We start from the raw sequence: 18,821 nt of genomic DNA, 5'->3' as shown, positions 1-18,821 counted from the left end.
GGGCCAGAATCATGGCCTAGTGGTAGAGTGCTTACCTAGCATGGATGAAGCCCTGGGTTTGATTCCTTGGCACTACCTACACAGAAAAGGCTGGATGTGGCGCTGTGGCTCAAGTGGTAGAGCACCAGCCTTGAGAAAGCACAACGACAGTGCCAGGCCCTGAGTTCAAGCAAAAACAAAACTGGCAGAAAACAAAACTGAAGTAGTATTTTGCAAATGGTTACAAATGATTGATATGTGTGGTAAGAGAACATTAAGACGTGTTGAAATTGGTTCAGGATCTTGACTTTTTGTTTGTTTTGGGGGGTGGGACAATGGGCTTGAACTCAGGGTCTATCCTTGAGCTTTTTAGCCCAAGGCTAGCATTCTACCACTTGGAGCTACAGAACTACCTATGGGTTTGTTTTGTTTTTTGTCAGCCATGGGGCTTGAACTCTAAGCCTACACATTGTCCCTAAGCACTTTTAGTTCAAGGATTGCACTTTACCACTCGAGCCACAGTGCCACTTCCCTACACCTGGTTTTCTGGGAGTTAATTGGAGATAAGAGTCTAATGGATTTTCCAGGTCAAGCTGGCTTTAAACCATGACCCTCAGATCTCAACCTCCGAAACAGTTTGGATTACAGATGTAAGCCACTGCCACTCAGCAGCATCTTGACTGTAATGGCAACTACACAAACCCACACATAATAAAACATGTGACATGTTTTACTATATAAATTTATAGTATATATAAATATAGAGGGAATACATAAATATGCTCACATACAATAGGAAATCTGAACACATGATACAGGATTTCATTAACGTCTGTAGCTTTGACTGTAACAATGTACTTTTGCAAAATGCAAAATATACATCTAATCTCTGTATTTCTTACTATAAAGCATGTGAATCTATAATTACTCCAAAGTTTAAGTTTACAGTTACTCCAGGAACTGATAGCTTACATTTATAAATCCTAGCTTAGACTGGAAAGACTGAGAGTCTTATCTCCAATTAACCAGCAAAATGCCAGCCTAAGTATGGTTCAAGTAGAGCACCAGCTGAGAATAAGAAAGCCAAATGAGAGCACAAAGCCCTAAGTTCAAGTGCAGTGCTGGGGAGGAAAAAACATGTCCAAAGCAGGGCATGGTGGCTCACGCCTGTAATCCTAGCTACTCAGAAGGCTGAGATCTGAGGATCAATGTTCAAAACCAGCCCAGGCACAAAAGGACCTGAAACTCTTATCTCCAATTAACCTCTAGAAAACGAAAGTGGGTCTGTGGCTCAAGGGTAGAGTGGTAGCCTTGAGCTGAAGAGTTCAGGGACAGCACCCAGGAAGAGTTCAAGCCCCATAACCCACCAAAAAAAAAAAAAAAAAAATGTGCAAGCCAGATGCCGGTGTGGCTCACACCCATAATCCAAGCCTAGATCCTTCATATCTCAGCAAATTGCAATGTGAAGATCATGGTTCAAAGCCAGCCCCGGTAGCAAAGTCTGAGAGACTTTTTTTTAGTCAGTTGTAGGGCTTGAACTCAGGGCCTGGGTGCTGTCCTTGAGCTCTTTTTGCTCAAGGCTAATGCTCTATCACTTTGAGCCATTAAGCTTCACTTCCGGTCTTCTGAGACTCACATCTCAGTCTCCTAAGTAGCTAAGATTATAGGCGTGAGCCACCAGCATCCAGCTCTATGTGACTCTTGTTTCCAATTAACCAACAACAAAAGCCAGAAATGGAGCTCTGGCTTTCAGCAAAAGAGCTAACAGTGTTCAGCCTGAGTCCAAGCCCTAGTATCAGTAAAAATATTTGCTGGAAAAAATTTAAAATACCTATGGAAATAAAAACAAAAGCTGAATGTGGTGGCGCACGTCTATAAACTTAGTTACTCAGGAGGCTGAGATCTGAGGATCGTGGTTCAAAGCCAGCCCAGGAACTAAAGAACCTGAGCCTCATCTCTAATTGATCACTAGAAAACAGGAAGTGGCGTTATGGCTCAAAGGGTAGGGGAGTAGCCTTAAGCTGAAGAGCTGAGGAAAAGCACCCAGGCCCAGAGTCCAAGCTCTATGACCCATCAAAAAAAAAAAGTATTTTTCCATGTTATACTTTAGATTATTCACTATTTAATAACATAAGCTTATATCACTACTAGGTAAAACTCAATTTTTTTTTTTCCTTTTTTGGGGGGAGGGCCAGTCCTGGGGCTTGAACTCAGGGTATGAGTAACTGCCCTTGGACTTTCTCAACGCTAGAGCTCTACCACTTAAGCCACAGTGCCACTTCTGGCTTTTTCTATGTATCTGATACTGAGGAATCAAACCCAGCTCTTTGTGAATGCTAGGCAAGCACTCTACCACTAAGCCAAATTCCCAGCTCCAAGTAAGACTTTTTTAATGGAGTTTTATGACAGAAAAATTTCCTAAGCAGATAACTTTTTCAGAATATCCGCAGGAATAAGGGTTATGTACAAATATTCTGAAGAACATCCATTCTTGTGGCATTAACCTCTAATTCTCTCAAGCAACATGGCCTCAGCACAGTTTACTTTTCTGAAAATCATCTCTTCTCACAGCTTGTGCTTTTCCTTAGCCCTTCAACTGACTAGTAAATTACAATTTATTTATCCTGCAGTGCAAAGAAGTGTTCCTTTATAGGCCAAAGGAGTAGGGTTAACATCTGTCCTCCAAATTATAAGCTCCATAATAACAAAGCCCCTCTGGAGCACATACTAAAGTACCTGAATGTTAACTGAGCATTCAGTCAAGTTTCAGAGAAAAAGAGTAACCACTAGGGAAAAGAAGTGGCATGGAACTCCTCAGACAATACTGTTTCAATCACCATGAAGTTACACATCTCTCACCATTCAAACCAGGATGTGGAAGCATAAAAAAAAAAAAAAAAAACCCCACAGGTAAACCTAGCACAGGTTGTTAAATGTACCAGAAGTAACAGTGAGTGCAGCTGCTGGGTACAGAAACAAAAGCACAAGCACTGTGTGACAAATGGCAAAAGAACACCTACCTGGCTTCAGGACCCAACTACAATGGTTGGGTTTTGCAGGAACTCCAGCAAAAGATAGTATTTGCATACCTAATCCCAATGAATGGAAGCTGGCTGGTACCAATTAACAGTGCTCTAAAAGGACTAGTAGGGTTTGAAGCCAGAAATGCCAGTAATTTTCCCATTTCAAAATTCTGTCACTAACTCCACAATATTTCACCAAGTGTCAGCCAAAAAAACACCCATCTACTTACTGCCCTCCCCCCTAAAAAAAAGCCTACCAGTTTGCAGGTTTTTCTGAGTCATTCATTTTTACTGGATGTGAGACAAATTTATGTACAAACCCAAAACATAAAATACAGCAAACATAAAGCCAAGGTAAATGAGAAAGCCAAGTCTTTAACAGCAAGCCAACATTCTCTTATCTCTTTCTACTCCAGAACCTCAAGAGTCCTAGTTTTCTGTGTTATTCTTTGACTACATCACAATCAAGGCAGAAGACTGAGAAGCACTGAATAGTAAGAAAAAGGAAACATCTACGTTAGAACAGACTGAAAGCCTACATCTCTCATTATTAATTTTTTTTTTTGCCAGTCCTGGTGCTTCAACTCAGGTCTGGACGCTTTTTGTTCAAGGCTAGCGCCCTGCCACTTGAGTCACAGCACCACTTCTGAATTGTTCTGAGTATGTGGTACCGAGGAATCAAACCCAGGTGAGCACTCTACCACTAGGCTAAGCTTCCGGCCCTCACTATTAATGCTTTCTTGAAAAATTTAGCTTTTTTGTGCATTGCCTTCCCCTTCACAACAATGGAAGTAATGTAATATCTTCATTGTACAGCTACTTCAGGGATAGAATTAAACAAGATTACAGATCTAATATCCAATATTGGTCACAACACAGAGGATTAACTTTAAAAAAATGGACACCATGATGATATAAAGCAATAAGATGGCCTGGAGTGTGACTCAGTAGTAGAATCTTGCCTAGAATGGCAATTTCGTACCAATGGGTACTACATACACAGAAAAAGCCAGAAGTGGTGCTGTGGCTCAAATGGTAGAATACTAGCTTTGAGAAAGCTTAAGGACAATGCCTAGCTCCTGAGTTCAAGCCCCAGGACTAGCAGTAAATAAACACTGGGGCCGGGAGTTCGGCCTAGTGGTAGAGTGCTTGCCTAACATGTACGAAGACCGGGGTTCAATTCCTCAGTACCACATACACAGAAAAAAGCTGGAAGTGGTGCTGAGGCTCAAGTGGTAGAGCTCTAGCCTTGAGAAAGTCCAAGGACAGTGCTCAGCTCCTGAGCTCAAGCCCAGGATTGGCAAAAACTAAAAATTAAAAAATAAATAAACACTAAGAACCAAATACTGTTTAAGATATAAACTAAACATATTAAATATAAAAGTGGTAAGAAGTCATTCAGTGAGACCAAAAGAAGATAGACTTAGGGGTCACAAAGATGCAGTGCCTAAGCCCCTCTTCACATTTATATAAAATAATATACCAAAATGAGGGGGCCGGGAGTTTGGCCTAGTGGTTAAAGTGCTTGCCTAGCATGCACGAAGACCCGGGTTCGATTCCTTGGTACCACATACATAGAAAAAAGCCGGAAATGGTGCTGAGGCTCAAGTGGTAGAGCTCTAGCCTTGAGAAAGTCCAAGGACAGTGCTCAGGCCCTGAGCTCAAGCCCAGGACTGGCAAAAAAAATAAATAAATAATATACCAAAATGAATTCCTAAAATATGGAAATCATTTAACTTTTCTCTTTCTGATGATTCTATTTTCTTTACCTCATATACAGTGTATTCACATGCATATCTTCAAGAGGGGAAGGGGAAGGTACCAAAGTCGAGGAAAAAGGGTGCAGCAGTAGAGTGCACCAGGCGTTGATGAAAGTGAACTAATTATACAACTCAGGGGTGAAGATGAGAAAGAGGAAATGGTAGCCAATGAGGGAACAGATGACACTGTGTGAAAGGAAATGTACCCAATACCTCAATACCTGATTCATGTACATATAATTCCTCTGTACATCAACTCTATAGTAACAATAAAATTAAAAAATAAAAAAGGGATGAGGAGCTAGGTGCCAGGGGCTCATGTCTGTAATCCTAATCGGGAGAGGCTGAGATCTGAGAATCATGGTTCAAAGTCAGCCTGAGCAGGAAAGTCCATTAGACTCCAAAAGAGACATCACTCCTAACATAATAACTACCTATTCAATCCTCAAATCCCATACCCAGGATGAGGTAACAGAAACAAATATAGAGTTCACTCATCAGCAAATTCAAACACTAGTAATACCTGCTTGTCCTATTTGGCTGAGGTAACTGGTCAATAACCTGGCTGATGGAATCACTTGTTTCTAAATGTGAAGAATCCACAGGGCCTGAAAAGAAAGAAAAAGCAGGATATTAGCACAAAAGAGATTTACCACCAGACATTAATATAAATTCAGTAATACAATCTCACTCTACCATGCACCATCAGAACTCCGTGAGTTACTACTTCCTATGCACCAGATACTACTGCAGAAGACCATCCTACATTTATTTCTACAATCCTGTTATGTTTAAACCCAACATCATCACTTAAAAAAAGAAAAAAAAAAAAGAACACTGGGAGCTTCAAACATCTCACCTTCAGACTTGTTTTCTCTCAACTGTTCACTGAACCCACTATTACTGTCTCCTTGTTGTTCTGCAGATGTTTGCTCTGGATTGGACCCAACATCCTGGAAAACACACACAGATAATATCCCACACCATATACTAAATAATCCGGAATAAAACACAGTGCTGGTAGACACGTTGATTCTATTTTTCCCACCAATTTTAACCAAAAGATTTGTGACCGACTAAACACTGCGATCTGTTGGTATTTAAATAAAAAAACAAAAACATCTCTGCCCAATCCTTTTCCAACAAGGTACCCTCACTCACCAGCACAGGGTTCTCTTCTTTGTGCATCTGTAGATTCGGAAGGTGTCGGGCCAGCATGGTGAAGTGGGACCCAGGCTCATCATCTAGAACCTGGCTTTCAGGCTGCGAATCTTCGATGATGAGGCAGGGAGTATCTTGCTGAGAGAAATCTGAATCCAGCTGACTTCCAGGAGGGTCCATCTGCTCCCCTGGAAGGGGATAACAAAAGATCAGTTCTGGGGGTCACGCGATCTGAGCCCGAGATAGGGGAGCTGGCGCGGGGGAGCGGGAGGAAGAGAGGAGCCTCTCACCCCCCCCTCCGTCCCCTTCCCGCGGGCGGCCTGCCCTCCCCTCCCCTCCTCAACCTCTTCTCTCCCGCCCCTTCTCCCCACGCCCCCCCCCACGCCCCAGTCTCCCAACGTCCTTCGGGCGCCTCCACGCCCCCCCTCCCGCCACCGCTGCTTTGTAATGTCCGCTCCGTTCACAGGAACCTCACACGCACACGCGCGCGCGCTTCCCCACGACCACCCAGCCCTCCCAGCCGCCGCCGCTTCCCCCCCCCCCCCCGTCACAGGGCCCGCCAGCACCTTCCCCGTCCCCGTCGCCGCCGCCATGCTTGCCACCCCGCCCCCCTCCTCCGGTCAGCCGTCCCTTCAGACTCGGGAAACCCGAGCGCCTCCGGAGCCGACTGCGGGGGGCCTCATTGTTCTCCGAGCAGTACCCGGCATTCCGGCGCGGGGTCCCTCGCGCTCGACCTAGAGGTCTCGGCACCGTTCTCCCAGCCCCTCCAGCGCGTTCCCCGGGACGCCGTTCTCGTCGTCGCGCCGCTGCTGTCTCTGCCGCTGCCGCCGCCGCCGCCGTCGCCACGGGCCTCGAGCTTCCCCCCCACCACACACACACACACACACACTCACACACTCACACACTCTCACACACACACACACGCATACACGCATACACGCATACACACACACCCCTTTTCCCGTCACGTCACGCACTCCCGGGCCTCCCATTCGCTGACTCCGCCAGCCACTCAAACGTGCCTGCGAATGATTGGTGGCTGAGGAGGAGAGCCCGCCCCTCCACCCCTCACGTAAGGAAAGAGGAACACGGCGGCGCGTTTCCATGGCAGCATGGAGGCTGCAGGGCCCTCCCTCTAGTACAGCCTGGAGAATGACAGTATCCTTGAACCGAAGGGACCTTGAAAGGGCATGAAATGAGATTCTCTCGCCCCGGGACCGGGGCATTCTTTTTTTCTTCTTTCTATTATTCAGGCATTAGACACAATCTACATGTTAGGCTTCATTCAAGCACCCTAAAGGCCCTTTCCCTTCCACTTCCGTGGAAAAAGGAGTTTCCCGGCTTTTCTAATGAAAGGGTGGAAGGAAGGGATGATTGAAAATAGCTCGTGCTCCAGAGCTGGGGGAACAGAATGAAGACTCTTTAGGGTTTGGTCCGTGTCCATCAGGTCTCCTCTTATGGGCCTCTCCCTGAATTCAAGGGACTCTTACCTTCTCCCCTTGTGTAGATCTCTGCTGGTTTTGTTCTTTGTTCTTTGGGGGGGGAGAATTGTTCTGTTTTTATACATTGTCTGAAGACCACAGAAGGCCATATTTCTTTCTGTTGCCTTTTGCAGGAAAGTATTTGAAGCTTCACATTTGTGCGTTCTATCTCTATAATATATAATATATATTAAATATATATATATATATAAAATGACTGTAGTCCATGTACGTCACAGTCCACCCCCAAGGCAGGTTGTGCCCCTCTCTTTGAGCACTGTGATTTTCAATCTACTGGTAAAGAGAACAGCTGTCGTCTTTTCGAGCTTGATGACCTCAAAGATCCATGTCCCGAGATTCAATTATCCCAATTATAGTGCCAGGATCTCTTATAGAGGGTGTGGCAGCTGTGGCAGCTATTAATGAACTAGGCCCCAGGAGGCATATGTGTTTCCTTGTTATTGTTGTTGTTGCTGTTTTAATTTAAATGGCGGCTGGATCTGGAATAGAATTGTAGCCTGAGCAACTGTCAGTGGGGCAAGCATTTAGCCAAATGCCCAAGAATATATACATTGTAAGCATTCAATAGGAAGCAGGTTTAGGGGGGGGGGGGTTGCTGTTGTTTTTCTGTCTCAATCTCAGAATTATTTGGGAAAAGGTTAATCATAAATCTCTATTTCAGCATTTGAAATGGCTAAGTGGAGCTTCCTACCAATCAATCTTCTCCTTGATACAATAAATTACAGTGATCATACTTTCCAAACCAAAAAAATAAAATCATGTTGACTTGAGTTACTTGTAGGAACAAAAGGACTTAACTGTGAAATGAAAATGCCTTGAAAATTCTAGACTCTATTAATGCTATAACTAGAAAATAAGTGAAATATTTTATTGGTGGGGCAAAAATGAAAGGAAGGACTGGGCGTGTGTCTAGAGTGGTAGAGTGCAGACCTAGAAATTTTGAGGCTCTGAGCTCAAGTTCCAGTACAGAAAAAAAGAAGGACTGGGGCCAGGAGTTTGGCCTAGTGGTAGAGTGCTTGCCTAGCATGTACGAAGACCTGAATTTGTTTCCTTGGTACCACATACATAGAAAAAAAAAAAAGGCCAGAAGTAGACTATGGCTGAAGTGGTAGAATTCTTGCCTTGAGAAAGCACAAGCACAAGCCTTGAGTTCAAGGCCCAGGATTGGCAAAAAAAAAAAAAAAAAAAAAAGACTGGTGAAAGGGAGGAAGGAGGAAAAGAAGGAAGGGAGGGAGGGAGGGGAAAGCAAAGAAAGAAATCACCCAGAGACACATCTCACCTGTTAATTCTAGAACCATTTATAATGAATGCCTTTTTTCACCCCGACACTTAATACCACTGACCAAATAAATGTAACCCTAAAAGGACCAGATCAAGTCAATATTAACTTTGTGAGGGACACAAAGTAAGCTCAACTGCTCAATTAAAAAAGTACCAGATCTTGCCATAATTAAGTATGACTTTGGTTGCCATGAAATAAATTTTTTTTTAATTTTGTTGCCTTTTGTTTTTATTCTCCAACTGCATTGCCCCACTCCCATTGAAAAATGTAAACAAATCTCCCTGATTTTTATGATTCTTTGCCAAAAAACTGTATGTGTTTGTTAAAGCTAAAATGGGTAAATTAAACTTCAATATGACAAAAATAGTTAAATTATTCTAAGCCATTTCCATTACTAAATTCATCAAGAATTTTTTTTTTAAAGGACTCTGTGCTTGCCTAGAATGCACGAAGACCCAGGTTCGATTCCTCGGTACCACATACATAGAAAAAAAGCCAGATCAGGAAACACTGGTAGAATGATGATGGGCTGAGGCTGTAACTGCGTACAGGTAGATGAACCAAAGGCTTTTTTGACTCCAAACCTGCAAAAGACCCATCAGCACTTCTTTCTAAAGGTGTGTCCTTTATCTAAGCCACCTCTCAAACAGAGAAATCTAATCTACCACAAAAGTTCCCTCACAGAAGAAAATTTTGTTAAGACTCCTATGTTAACATGCTTTAAAATTTAACAATGCTCATTGTGAGAAATTTTTCTTCCAACTATTTAATCTAAGTCCTATCTTTGCAACCCCAAACCACGTTTCCTCTCCTATTGTCTTTAAGCTGGTATTTAAAACCTGATTAGATTCTCACCCTAGGGGATCATATCATTTGGTCTTCTCATTCTACAACTAATTTCAACCAATAAAACGACAAGTGTAAATGCACTATGACTTAGCAGTTTGTCAGATTTTCCTCTAAACAAACAACAGCAACAACAAAAATCCCAACCAGCTTAATCTTCATTTTGTTTTTTCCAATCCTAGGGCTCAAACTCAGGGACTGGGCACTATCCTTGGACTTTTTCAAGGCTACAGCTCTACCACTCGAGCCACAGCACCACTTCTGGCTTTGTCTGTGCATGTGAATTGAACCAGGGTCACGGTGCATGCTAGGCAAGCACTCTACCACTTGGCCAAACTCCCAGCCCAGTAGCTTTAATTTTTAATGAAGGGCCAGGAGTTTGGCCTAATGGTAGAGTGCTTGACTAGCATGCAGGAAGACCTGGGTTCGATTCCCCGGTAACACATACATAGAAAAAAAAGCCAGAAGGGGTACTGTGGCTCAAGTAGTAGAGCTCTAGCCTTGAGAAATCCCAAAGACAGTGCTTAGACCCTGAGATGAAGCCCACGACTGGCAAAATAAATAAATAAATAAATAAAGCAAGCAAGCAAGCAAACAAGCAAACAAGCAAGCAAGCAAGCAAGCTACTATTTACCAGTGTTAAATTTGCTTCAAGATTTTCCTCTGGAAATTCATAATTTTGGAGCTTGGTGGCACAGATGTCTATTGAGGATGTAACAAGTACTGAATTTAATGATAGCAACATAATGCTGTATCTCTTTTAAGCTACAAGAGTATTACAAGTTTACTTACACTTAGTCTATAACTGATTCTGACCCCAGGCTGCCGTCTGTTGCCCTTGCATCTATACAATCCTAGCCTGATGCAATTCATTAATAACATCTTTTTCATTATATTTTACTGTCATTAATAGCCTAATAAACTCTATGAAGACTAGAGATGAGATAACCAAAGTTTAGAAAGAACAAAGAAAAAAACATAAGATATAATTGGAAAGTGAATCTTCTCAGATCTACTATTATCCAGAAATAACAGTGACTGTGGTTTTTGTTGTTGTTTTTATTCAAGTCTCAGTCCTGGGGCTTGAACTCAATGTCTAGGATGCTGTCCCTGAGCTTCTGTGCTCAAGGATAGCACTCTACCACTTGAGCCACAGCTCTAGGTCTAGCTTTTTATGTGATTAATTGGAGATAAAAGTCTCATGGACTTTCCCGCCTGGACTGGCTTCAGATTTCAGCTTCCTGGGAAGCTAGGATTACAGGCATGAGCTACCAGAACCGAACTGAACTTGAGATTTTAGTCAAAGATTCTAAGCTGGATGGTTAGAATAATGCTCACTGATGGTTACTAGATTGGTCATTGTATGACTTTTTTTTTTTTTTTTGGCCAGTCACGGGGACTGAACTCAGTGCCTGAGCACAGTCCTTGGGCTTTCCTCAAGTCTAGAACTCTACCACTTGAGCCACAGCACCACTTCCAGCTTTTTTCTATGTATGTGATACTGAGGAATCGAACCCGGGTCTTCCTGCATGCTAAGCAAACACTTTTACCACTAGTCCAAATTCTCAGCCCCTCATTGTATGACTTTTATTTTCAATTAAATCTAAAGGTTTCAGGGATTTTACTCCACATTTTTGGCTTTCTATTTGTAGCTCTTTATTATACTTAATATTTGGATAACATTAACAGAAATGTTTGCTTTGTTTTACTATATGTATAATAGTTTCAGGATACAAGCTGATTATCTTTGAAAGCAGTTTATCATTTCTTTGCAGTTGTTTTTTCATTAGGGCATATTTCACTAAGAATATACAATTAAGGGGGGCCTAGTGGTAGAATGCCTGCCTAGCATACATGAAGACCTGGGTTTAATTCCTCAGTACCACATACATAGAAAAAAGCTGGAAGTGGTGCTGAGGCTCAAGTGGTAGAGCTCTGGCCTTGAGGAAAATCCAAGGATTGTGCTCAGGCACTGAACTTAAGCCCAGACTGGCAAAAACAAAACAAAACAAAACACTAAAGAATATACAATTAGGACCAGGAGTTTGGCCTAGTGGTAGATTGCTTCCCTAGCATGCATAAAGAGCAGGGTTCCATTCCTTGGTACTACATATATAGAAAAAGCCAGAAGTGGTGCTGTGGCTCAAGTGATAGGGTTCTAGCCTTGAGAAAAAAAACTCAAGGACAGTGCTCAGGCTTTGAGCTCAAGCCTAGGACTGACTCCCCCCCCCAAAAAAAATATATATATATATTTAGCCTGGATATCAGTAGCTAATACCTGTAATCCTAGCTACTCAAGAGGCTGAGATATGGGGCCGGGAGTTTGGCCTAGTGGTAGAGAGCTTGCCTAGCATACACAAAGACCCGGGTTCGATTCCTCAGTACCACATGCATAGAAAAAGCCAGAAGTGGTGCTGTAGCTCAAGCTGCAGAGTGTTAGCTTTGAGGAAAAAGCCCAAGGACAGTGCTCAGTCCCTGAGTTCAAGCCTCAGGACTGGCATCAAAAAAAAAAAAAAAAAGAGGCTGAGATATGAGGTTTAAGATTGAAATCAGCCAGCTAGGCTAGCCTGTGAGGCTATTTTCTTCAACTGATTTCCCAAAAAAGCCAGAAGTGGAGCTGTGGTAGAGTACTAGCCTTAAACAAAGAAAGCTTCAGGACTGACTGGAACACACACACAAAATGCACAATTAAAAAACTGAGCATAGGGACTGGGAGTTTGGCCTAGTGGTAGAGTGCTTGCCTAGCATGCACAAAGACCTGGGTTTGATTCCTCGGCACCACATACATAGAAAAAAGCTGGAAGTGGTGCTGTGGCTCAAGTAGTAGAGCTCTAGCCTTGAGAAAGTCCAAGGACAGTGCTCAGGCCCTGAGCTCAAGCCCAGAACTAGCAATAAATGAATGAATGAATGAATGAATGAATGAATAAAAAAACAAACAGCATAGCGTCGGGACTTTGGCCTACTGGTAGAGTGCTTGCCTAGACCCTGGTTCAATTCCTCCATACCACATGCAAAGAAAAAGCCAGAAGTGGTGCTGTTGCTCAAGTGGCAAACCACCAGCCGTGAGAAAGCCAAGGATGGTGTTCAGCCCCTGAGTTCAAGCCCCAGGACTGGCAAAAAAAAAAAAAATACACTCAAGGGGGGCTGGGAATTTAGTCTAGTGGTAGAGTGCCTGCCTAGCATGCATGAAGACCCAGGTTCAATTCCACAGTACCACATACATAGAAAAAAAGCTGGAAGTGGTGCTGTGGCTCAAGTGGCAGAGTGCTAGCCTTGAGCAAAAAGCCCAAGGACTGTAGTGTTTTGTTTGGTGGTATTGGAGTTTAAGTTTAGGACTTCACATCAGTGAACTAGGTGCTGTACCACTTGAGCCATGTTTTGAACTTAAGGCCTGGGCCCTGAACTGCTTTCGCTCAAGGATAGTGCTCTACCACTTGAGCCACAGCACCACCTGTGGCTTTTTCTGTTGATGTGCTACTGAGGAATGGAACCTAGAGCTTCATGCATGCTTGGCAAGCACTCTAACACTGAGTGACATTCCCAGCCTTATTCCTTTTTGTTTCTTTCTTTTCATGGGTGTCCTGGAGCTTGAAATCAGTGCCTAGGCACTGTCCTTGAGCTTTTTTTTTTTCACTCAAGGCTAGTGCTTTATCACTTGAGCCACAGTTACACTTCCAGCTTTTTGGTGGTTAATTGAAGACATGTGTGTCATGGACATCCCTTTAGGCTGGCTTCAAAGTATGATCCTCAGACCTCATCCTCCTGAGTACCTAGGACTAAAGACATGAGCCACTGGTAACGGAGCAGTATTTGTGTGTCACAATTTGTTTTCTATCAGTTCTCCCTTGTACTGAATATCTGAGCCACTTTGGGCTATTATAAAGTTGCTATGAATGTTCCAGAACAATTGGTGTGTGTGTGTGTGTGTGTGTGTGTGTGTGTGTGTGTGTGTGTGTGTGTGTGTGTGTACGTGTGTATGTTTTGTTTTGTTTTGTTTTTGCCAGTCCTGGGCCTTGAACTTAGGGCCTGAGCACTGTCCTTGGGTTTTTTCAAGGTAGAGCTCTACCACTTGAGCCACAGCACCACTTCCAGCTTTTTTCTATGTTTGTGGTACCAAGGAATTGAACCCATCTTCATGCATGCTAGTCAAGCACTCTACCACTAGGTCAAACTCCCGGCCCATATGTGAACATTTGTGGATTTATTTCTCTTGGCTGCATAACTAGAAGTGATGTGCTGAGTCAAAAAATGTGTGTTTCACTTTATAAGTGCCAAGCAGATTTAAAATGGTTGCATACTTCGTCTTTTTTTCCTTTTCCTTCCTTCCTTCCTTCCTTCCTTCCTTCCTTTCTTTCTTTCTTTCTTTCTTTCTTTCTTTCTTTCTTTCTTTCTTTCTTTCTTTCTTTTTTAACCAGTTATGGGGTTTGAACTCAGGGCCTGACCACTGTCCCTCGGCTTCTTTTGCTTAAGGATAGTATTCTAGCACTAGAGCCACAGCACCACTTCTGGCTATTTCTGCTTATATGGTACTGAGGAATCTTACCCAGGGTGCATGCTAGGCAAGAACTCTACCACTGAGCCACGCTCCCAGTCAATTTCATACTTGCGCTAACAACATATGAGAGTTTCAGGTAGTCCACATTCTCACTAACATTTGGTGTTGTCAGCGTGGTATCTCATTAGGTTTTTAAGACAATTTCATGTATCACTTATGTACAATAAAATATGTTATTTTAAAATGTAAGTGGAATTTTACAGTATGTGAATACATGTGGGTCTATACATGTCTGTGAAACTGCCACCACAACTAAATATAGAATACTGTCGTTTCCTATAATGTGCCCTTGTGCCTCACTTGGAATTAATTCCAAGCCCCAGGCCAACCACTTATTTATTTTCTGTCACTGCTGGTTACTTTTTCCCCGTGTGAGAATTCCATATAACCTTAATTGGAACAGTAGGAACTTGTGGCCACCACAAACATGCTCCCTCATTCCTTTTGAAGAGTGATGGTTTCACCTGCTCCCATCCCTTCTGGATCTGCAAACATGTTTGCACCAAGACATTCTTCCCAGAGGCTGATCCCTGCCAATGCCAGAGTTTAGTGAACTCACAAAGGCAGGATGAATCCAGTGACATCCCTTCAATAGGTGCATATATGAATATGTATCGTGTATACATTGTGCTATACAATGCATACAATCAATATGTATACACTTGGATGAAAAAATTTGCTTCAGTACTGGTGTTTGAAATCAGGATATTGAACTTGGGATATTTAATACTGAACCACTAAGTTACATCTCTAGCCTTTCTTTTTATTTTTATTTTGGTTTTGGTTCAGCACTGAGACTTGAACTCAAGGCTAAGTACTGTGTTTTAGGGTTTTTTTGTTTTTTTTTCCACTCAAGGCTAATTCTTGTCACTGTTAGAGCCACAGCTTCATTTCCAGCTTTGTGGTGGTTGACTGGAGATAAAAGTTTCATGAGGGAGTTCCAGGAGTTTAGCCTAGTGGTAGAGTGCTTGCCTAGCATGCATAAAGACCCAGATTAGATTCCTCCATACCACACATAGAAAAGTCGGAAATGGTGCTGTAGCTCAAGTGGTAGAGGCCTAGCCTTGGGGAAAGCCCAAGGACAGTGCTCAGTCCCTGAGTTCAAGCCCCAGGACTGGCAAAAAAAAAAAAAGTTTCATGAGGGGCTGGGGCAGTAGCTCACATCTGTAATCCTAGCTACTCAGGAAGCTGAGATCTGAGGATCGGGGTTCAAAGCCATCCTGGGCACTAAAGACTATGAGACTCTTATCTCCAATTTACCACTAGAAAACGGGTTGTGGCTCTGTGGCTCAAGGGATAGGACAGTAGCCTTGAACTGAAGAGCTCAGGGACAATGCCCAGGCTCAGAGTTCAAGCCCCACAACCGACACCAAAAATAAAACAACAACAAAAAGTTTCATGAGGGCCGGGAGTTTGGCCTAGTGGTTAAAGTGTTTGCCTAGCATGCATGAAGACCCGGGTTCGATTCCTTGGTACCACATACATAGAAAAAAGCCGGAAGTGGTGCTGAGGCTCAAGTGGTAGAGCTCTAGCCTTGAGAAAGTCCAGGGACATGCTCAGGCCCTGAGCTCAAGCCCAGGACTGGCAAAAAAAAAAAAGTCTCATGAGGGGCCCAGAGTATGGCCTAATGGTAGAGTGCTTGCCTAACATGTATAAAGGCCCAGGTTCGGTGTCTCAGTACCATATACACAGAAAAGACTGGAAGCGGTGCTGAGGCTCAAGTGGTAGAACCTTGAGCAAAAGAAGCTCAGGGACAGTGCCCAGGCCCTGGACTTTGAGTCCCCGGACTGGCAAAAAAAAAAAAGTCTCATGAACTTTCCTACCTGGCTGTGATCCTCAGCTCTCAGCCTCCTGAGTAGATAGGATTACAGGTGTGGGCCACAGATGCCCCGGTTTCATTTCAATCTCTTTTAGAAATCGCTTCATTTGGTGCCCTTTTTAGAGGTTATTTTATTCCAGGCCTTCACAAATAACCCAGCTGTTGGTGCTGAAAGGTGACCCTGAGACTGCTGGTATGTATTATGATGATAGTATTTTTTTTCCCCAAAGCCCAGGATAAGCCTCTGACACAGCAGTCCTGTAATCCAACACGCCTCTCTTTGAGTAAGGAATGCTTTATAGACAGAATAGGGCCTGAAAGTTTGGCTAAATGAAGTTAGACCTCTTCCCCTTACCTCAGGAAAACTAATGACATTCATCAGGCTGGAAGTAAAAAGAGGAGCCAATGTTTCGTTCGCTCTTTCTTTCTTTCTTTCTTTCTTTCTTTCTTTCTTTCTGTCTGTCTGTCTGTCTGTCTGTCTGTCTGTCTTTCTTTCTTTCTTTCTTTTTTTTTGCCCTCCTGGGACTGTGCACTGTCCTGAGCTTCTTTTGCTCAAAGCTAGCACTCTACCATTTGAGCCAAAATGCCACTTCTGGCTTTTTCTGTTTATGTGGTATTGTGGAATCAAACCCAGGGTTACATGCATGGTAGGCAATCACTCTACCACTAACTCACATTCCCAACCGACCCAATGTCTTTCTTTTTTTTTTTTTTTGCCAGTTGTGGGGATTGAACTCAGGGCCTGAGCACTGTCCTTGGACTTTTTTCTCAAGGCTAGAGCTCTACCACCTGAGTCATAGCACCACTTCCAGCTTTTTTTTTTTTTCCTATGTATATGGTATCGAGGAATTGAACCCAGGTCTTTGTGCATGCTAGGCAAGCACTCTACCACTAGGCCAAACTCCCAGCCCCATCTTATTTCTTTTTGTTACTTGTGGGGCATGAACTCAGAGCCTGGGCACTGTCCCTGAGCCTCTCTGTGCTCAAGCCTAGCGCCCAATCGCTTGAGCCACAGCACCACTTCCAATTTTTTTCTGACTAGTTTATTGAAGATAAGAGTCTCTTAGAGCTGAGCTGGACACTAGTGGCTCACACCTGTAATCCAAGCTACTCAGAAGGCTGAGATCTGAGGATCATGGTTCGAAGTCAGCCTAGAAAAGAAAGTATGTGAAACTCGTACTACCAATTAATCACCAGAAAACCAGAAGAAGTGCAGTAGCTCAAGTGGTAGAATATTAGCCTTGAACAGAAGAGCTTGGGGATATAGCCCAGTCCCTGAGTTCAAACCCCATGATCAACAACAACAACAAAAAGAAGTCTCATGGACTTTTCTGCCCAAACTGGCTTCAAGTCACTATCCTCAGATCTCAGCCTCTTGAAGAGCTAGGATTATAGGCATAAGCCACTGGCACCCATCTCAGAAAAACAACAACAATAACAACAACATAAACTTTCCTTGGGGGAGCACAGGGGTTGGAACTCTTTTCCTGTACTTTCAAGTCAGGCACTCTCACCAGTGAACCATGCTTCCAGCCCTGACTTGCTGGCATGCATGATCTGTTTTTGTTAGACTTCCCTTGTAGCTAAGAAAATAGGCATATGCCTCAGTGTCCAGACCTTCATTGACAAAGGGGCCTCAAGCCCCAGTCTTACTGTTCCCAGCCTCCCTAAGTCAAGATTTCAGATGTGAGCTACCAGCTTTTTTTTCAGAAAATATTTTAGAGATGCCCCTCCCACTAAGTAAACATTTGCTTATTTAACTGGTCTACCAGATAATTCATCATGATGTATTATAAACTGATTGGGACCTGGAACTAAAAATTCCCTAATATACAGTTACAATACCTTTCATATCTCTTGAGAGTCAGTCTGTCTTCTGTCTTGTGTCCACTTCAGCCCACACCCAAGGAAAGTACCTAGAAAGCCTTTCCTCTTACACTTCTTCTGAATTCTTCTAGTATCTTCACTGGTCAGCCCTTAGAAATCCTTTACAGAAATCAAAGGTCTTTCACCACACATAGATCAAAAGCAGTGGCTATGCTACCAATATCTGACAGTCAGTCTTATTTGACAAGACTGTAGAAGGGGTTACAGAATGAGGTACCATCCCAAAGATCACATATGTGGTCAGTATAGAACCCTGAGCTTCACGGTCACCTCACAAACACACATACATATTTTTAATGGCCTTTAAATAATATCCTTTATTACTAGGCTTCATTGGCACACTCTTTCTCAACACAAAATAGGCTTTTAAAAATGCTGTTTTACGCCGGGAGTTTGGCCTAGTGGTAGAGTGCTTGCCTAGCATGCATGAAGACCTGGGTTCGATTCCTTGGTACCACATACTTAGAAAAAGCCAGAAGTGGTGCTGAGGCTCAAGTGGTAGAGTTCTAGCCTTGAGAAAAATCCAAGGACAGTGCTCAAGCCCTGAGCTTACGCCCAGGACTGGCAAAAAAAAAAATGCTGTTTTATACAAATATACCTTGTGGAAGTGGCATTGTGGCTCAAGTGGTAGAGCGTTAGACTTGAGCCGAAGAGCTCAGTGACAACACCCAGGCCCAGAGTTCAAGCCCCATGACTCACCAAAAAAAATCTTGACCATACTGGAGGTATCATTATAATGATAATAATGGCATCAAAGCACTGGTAATTAAGAGATATCCATAGCCATCCTTTCTGTAACATTGTCTACCTTTGGCAAAGGGCCTGAATCCAGCACACATATGTGATTTTTGTACCATCACAGTCTTTATTTACTTCTCTAATTAATAAATCTCAGTTCTTTCAGGCCCTGAGCGTTATCTGTGAAATTCTAAATTTGGATCCACCATCAGGTCAGTGTGTGATCCTTCCTATATTATTCAGATCTATTAGCAAATCTCTTTGGTAGA

At 43.1% G+C, this 18,821-nt stretch overlaps 1 protein-coding gene across 6 annotated transcripts in view; it reads right to left on the bottom strand.

The window, feature by feature from the left end:
- Tp53bp1 (tumor protein p53 binding protein 1) overlaps window positions 1-6,755 on the bottom strand; it is a 70,132-nt gene extending 63,377 nt beyond the window's left edge. For all 6 annotated transcript variants that reach the window (XM_090318503.1, XM_090318505.1, XM_090318504.1 and 3 more), the window contains exons 1-4: window positions 6,624-6,755; window positions 5,924-6,111; window positions 5,622-5,715; window positions 5,286-5,370 (exon numbers count right to left, since the gene is read on the bottom strand). In XM_090318503.1, coding sequence (XP_090174629.1) covers window positions 5,286-5,370; window positions 5,622-5,715; window positions 5,924-6,111; window positions 6,624-6,630 — 374 coding nt within the window. In that variant the 5' untranslated portion in view covers window positions 6,631-6,755. The remainder of the gene's footprint in view (window positions 1-5,285; window positions 5,371-5,621; window positions 5,716-5,923; window positions 6,112-6,623) is intronic.
- Window positions 6,756-18,821: the final 12,066 nt, after the last annotated feature.

The sequence above is a fragment of the Megascapheus bottae genome, chromosome 25 (genome assembly GCF_031878675.1).
Source record: "Megascapheus bottae isolate mThoBot1 chromosome 25, mThoBot2.hap1, whole genome shotgun sequence".
NCBI classification, from domain to species: domain Eukaryota; kingdom Metazoa; phylum Chordata; class Mammalia; order Rodentia; family Geomyidae; genus Megascapheus; species Megascapheus bottae.
The sequence above is the reverse complement of the archived record's forward strand: the minus strand, read 5'-3'. Positions and strand labels throughout refer to the sequence as shown.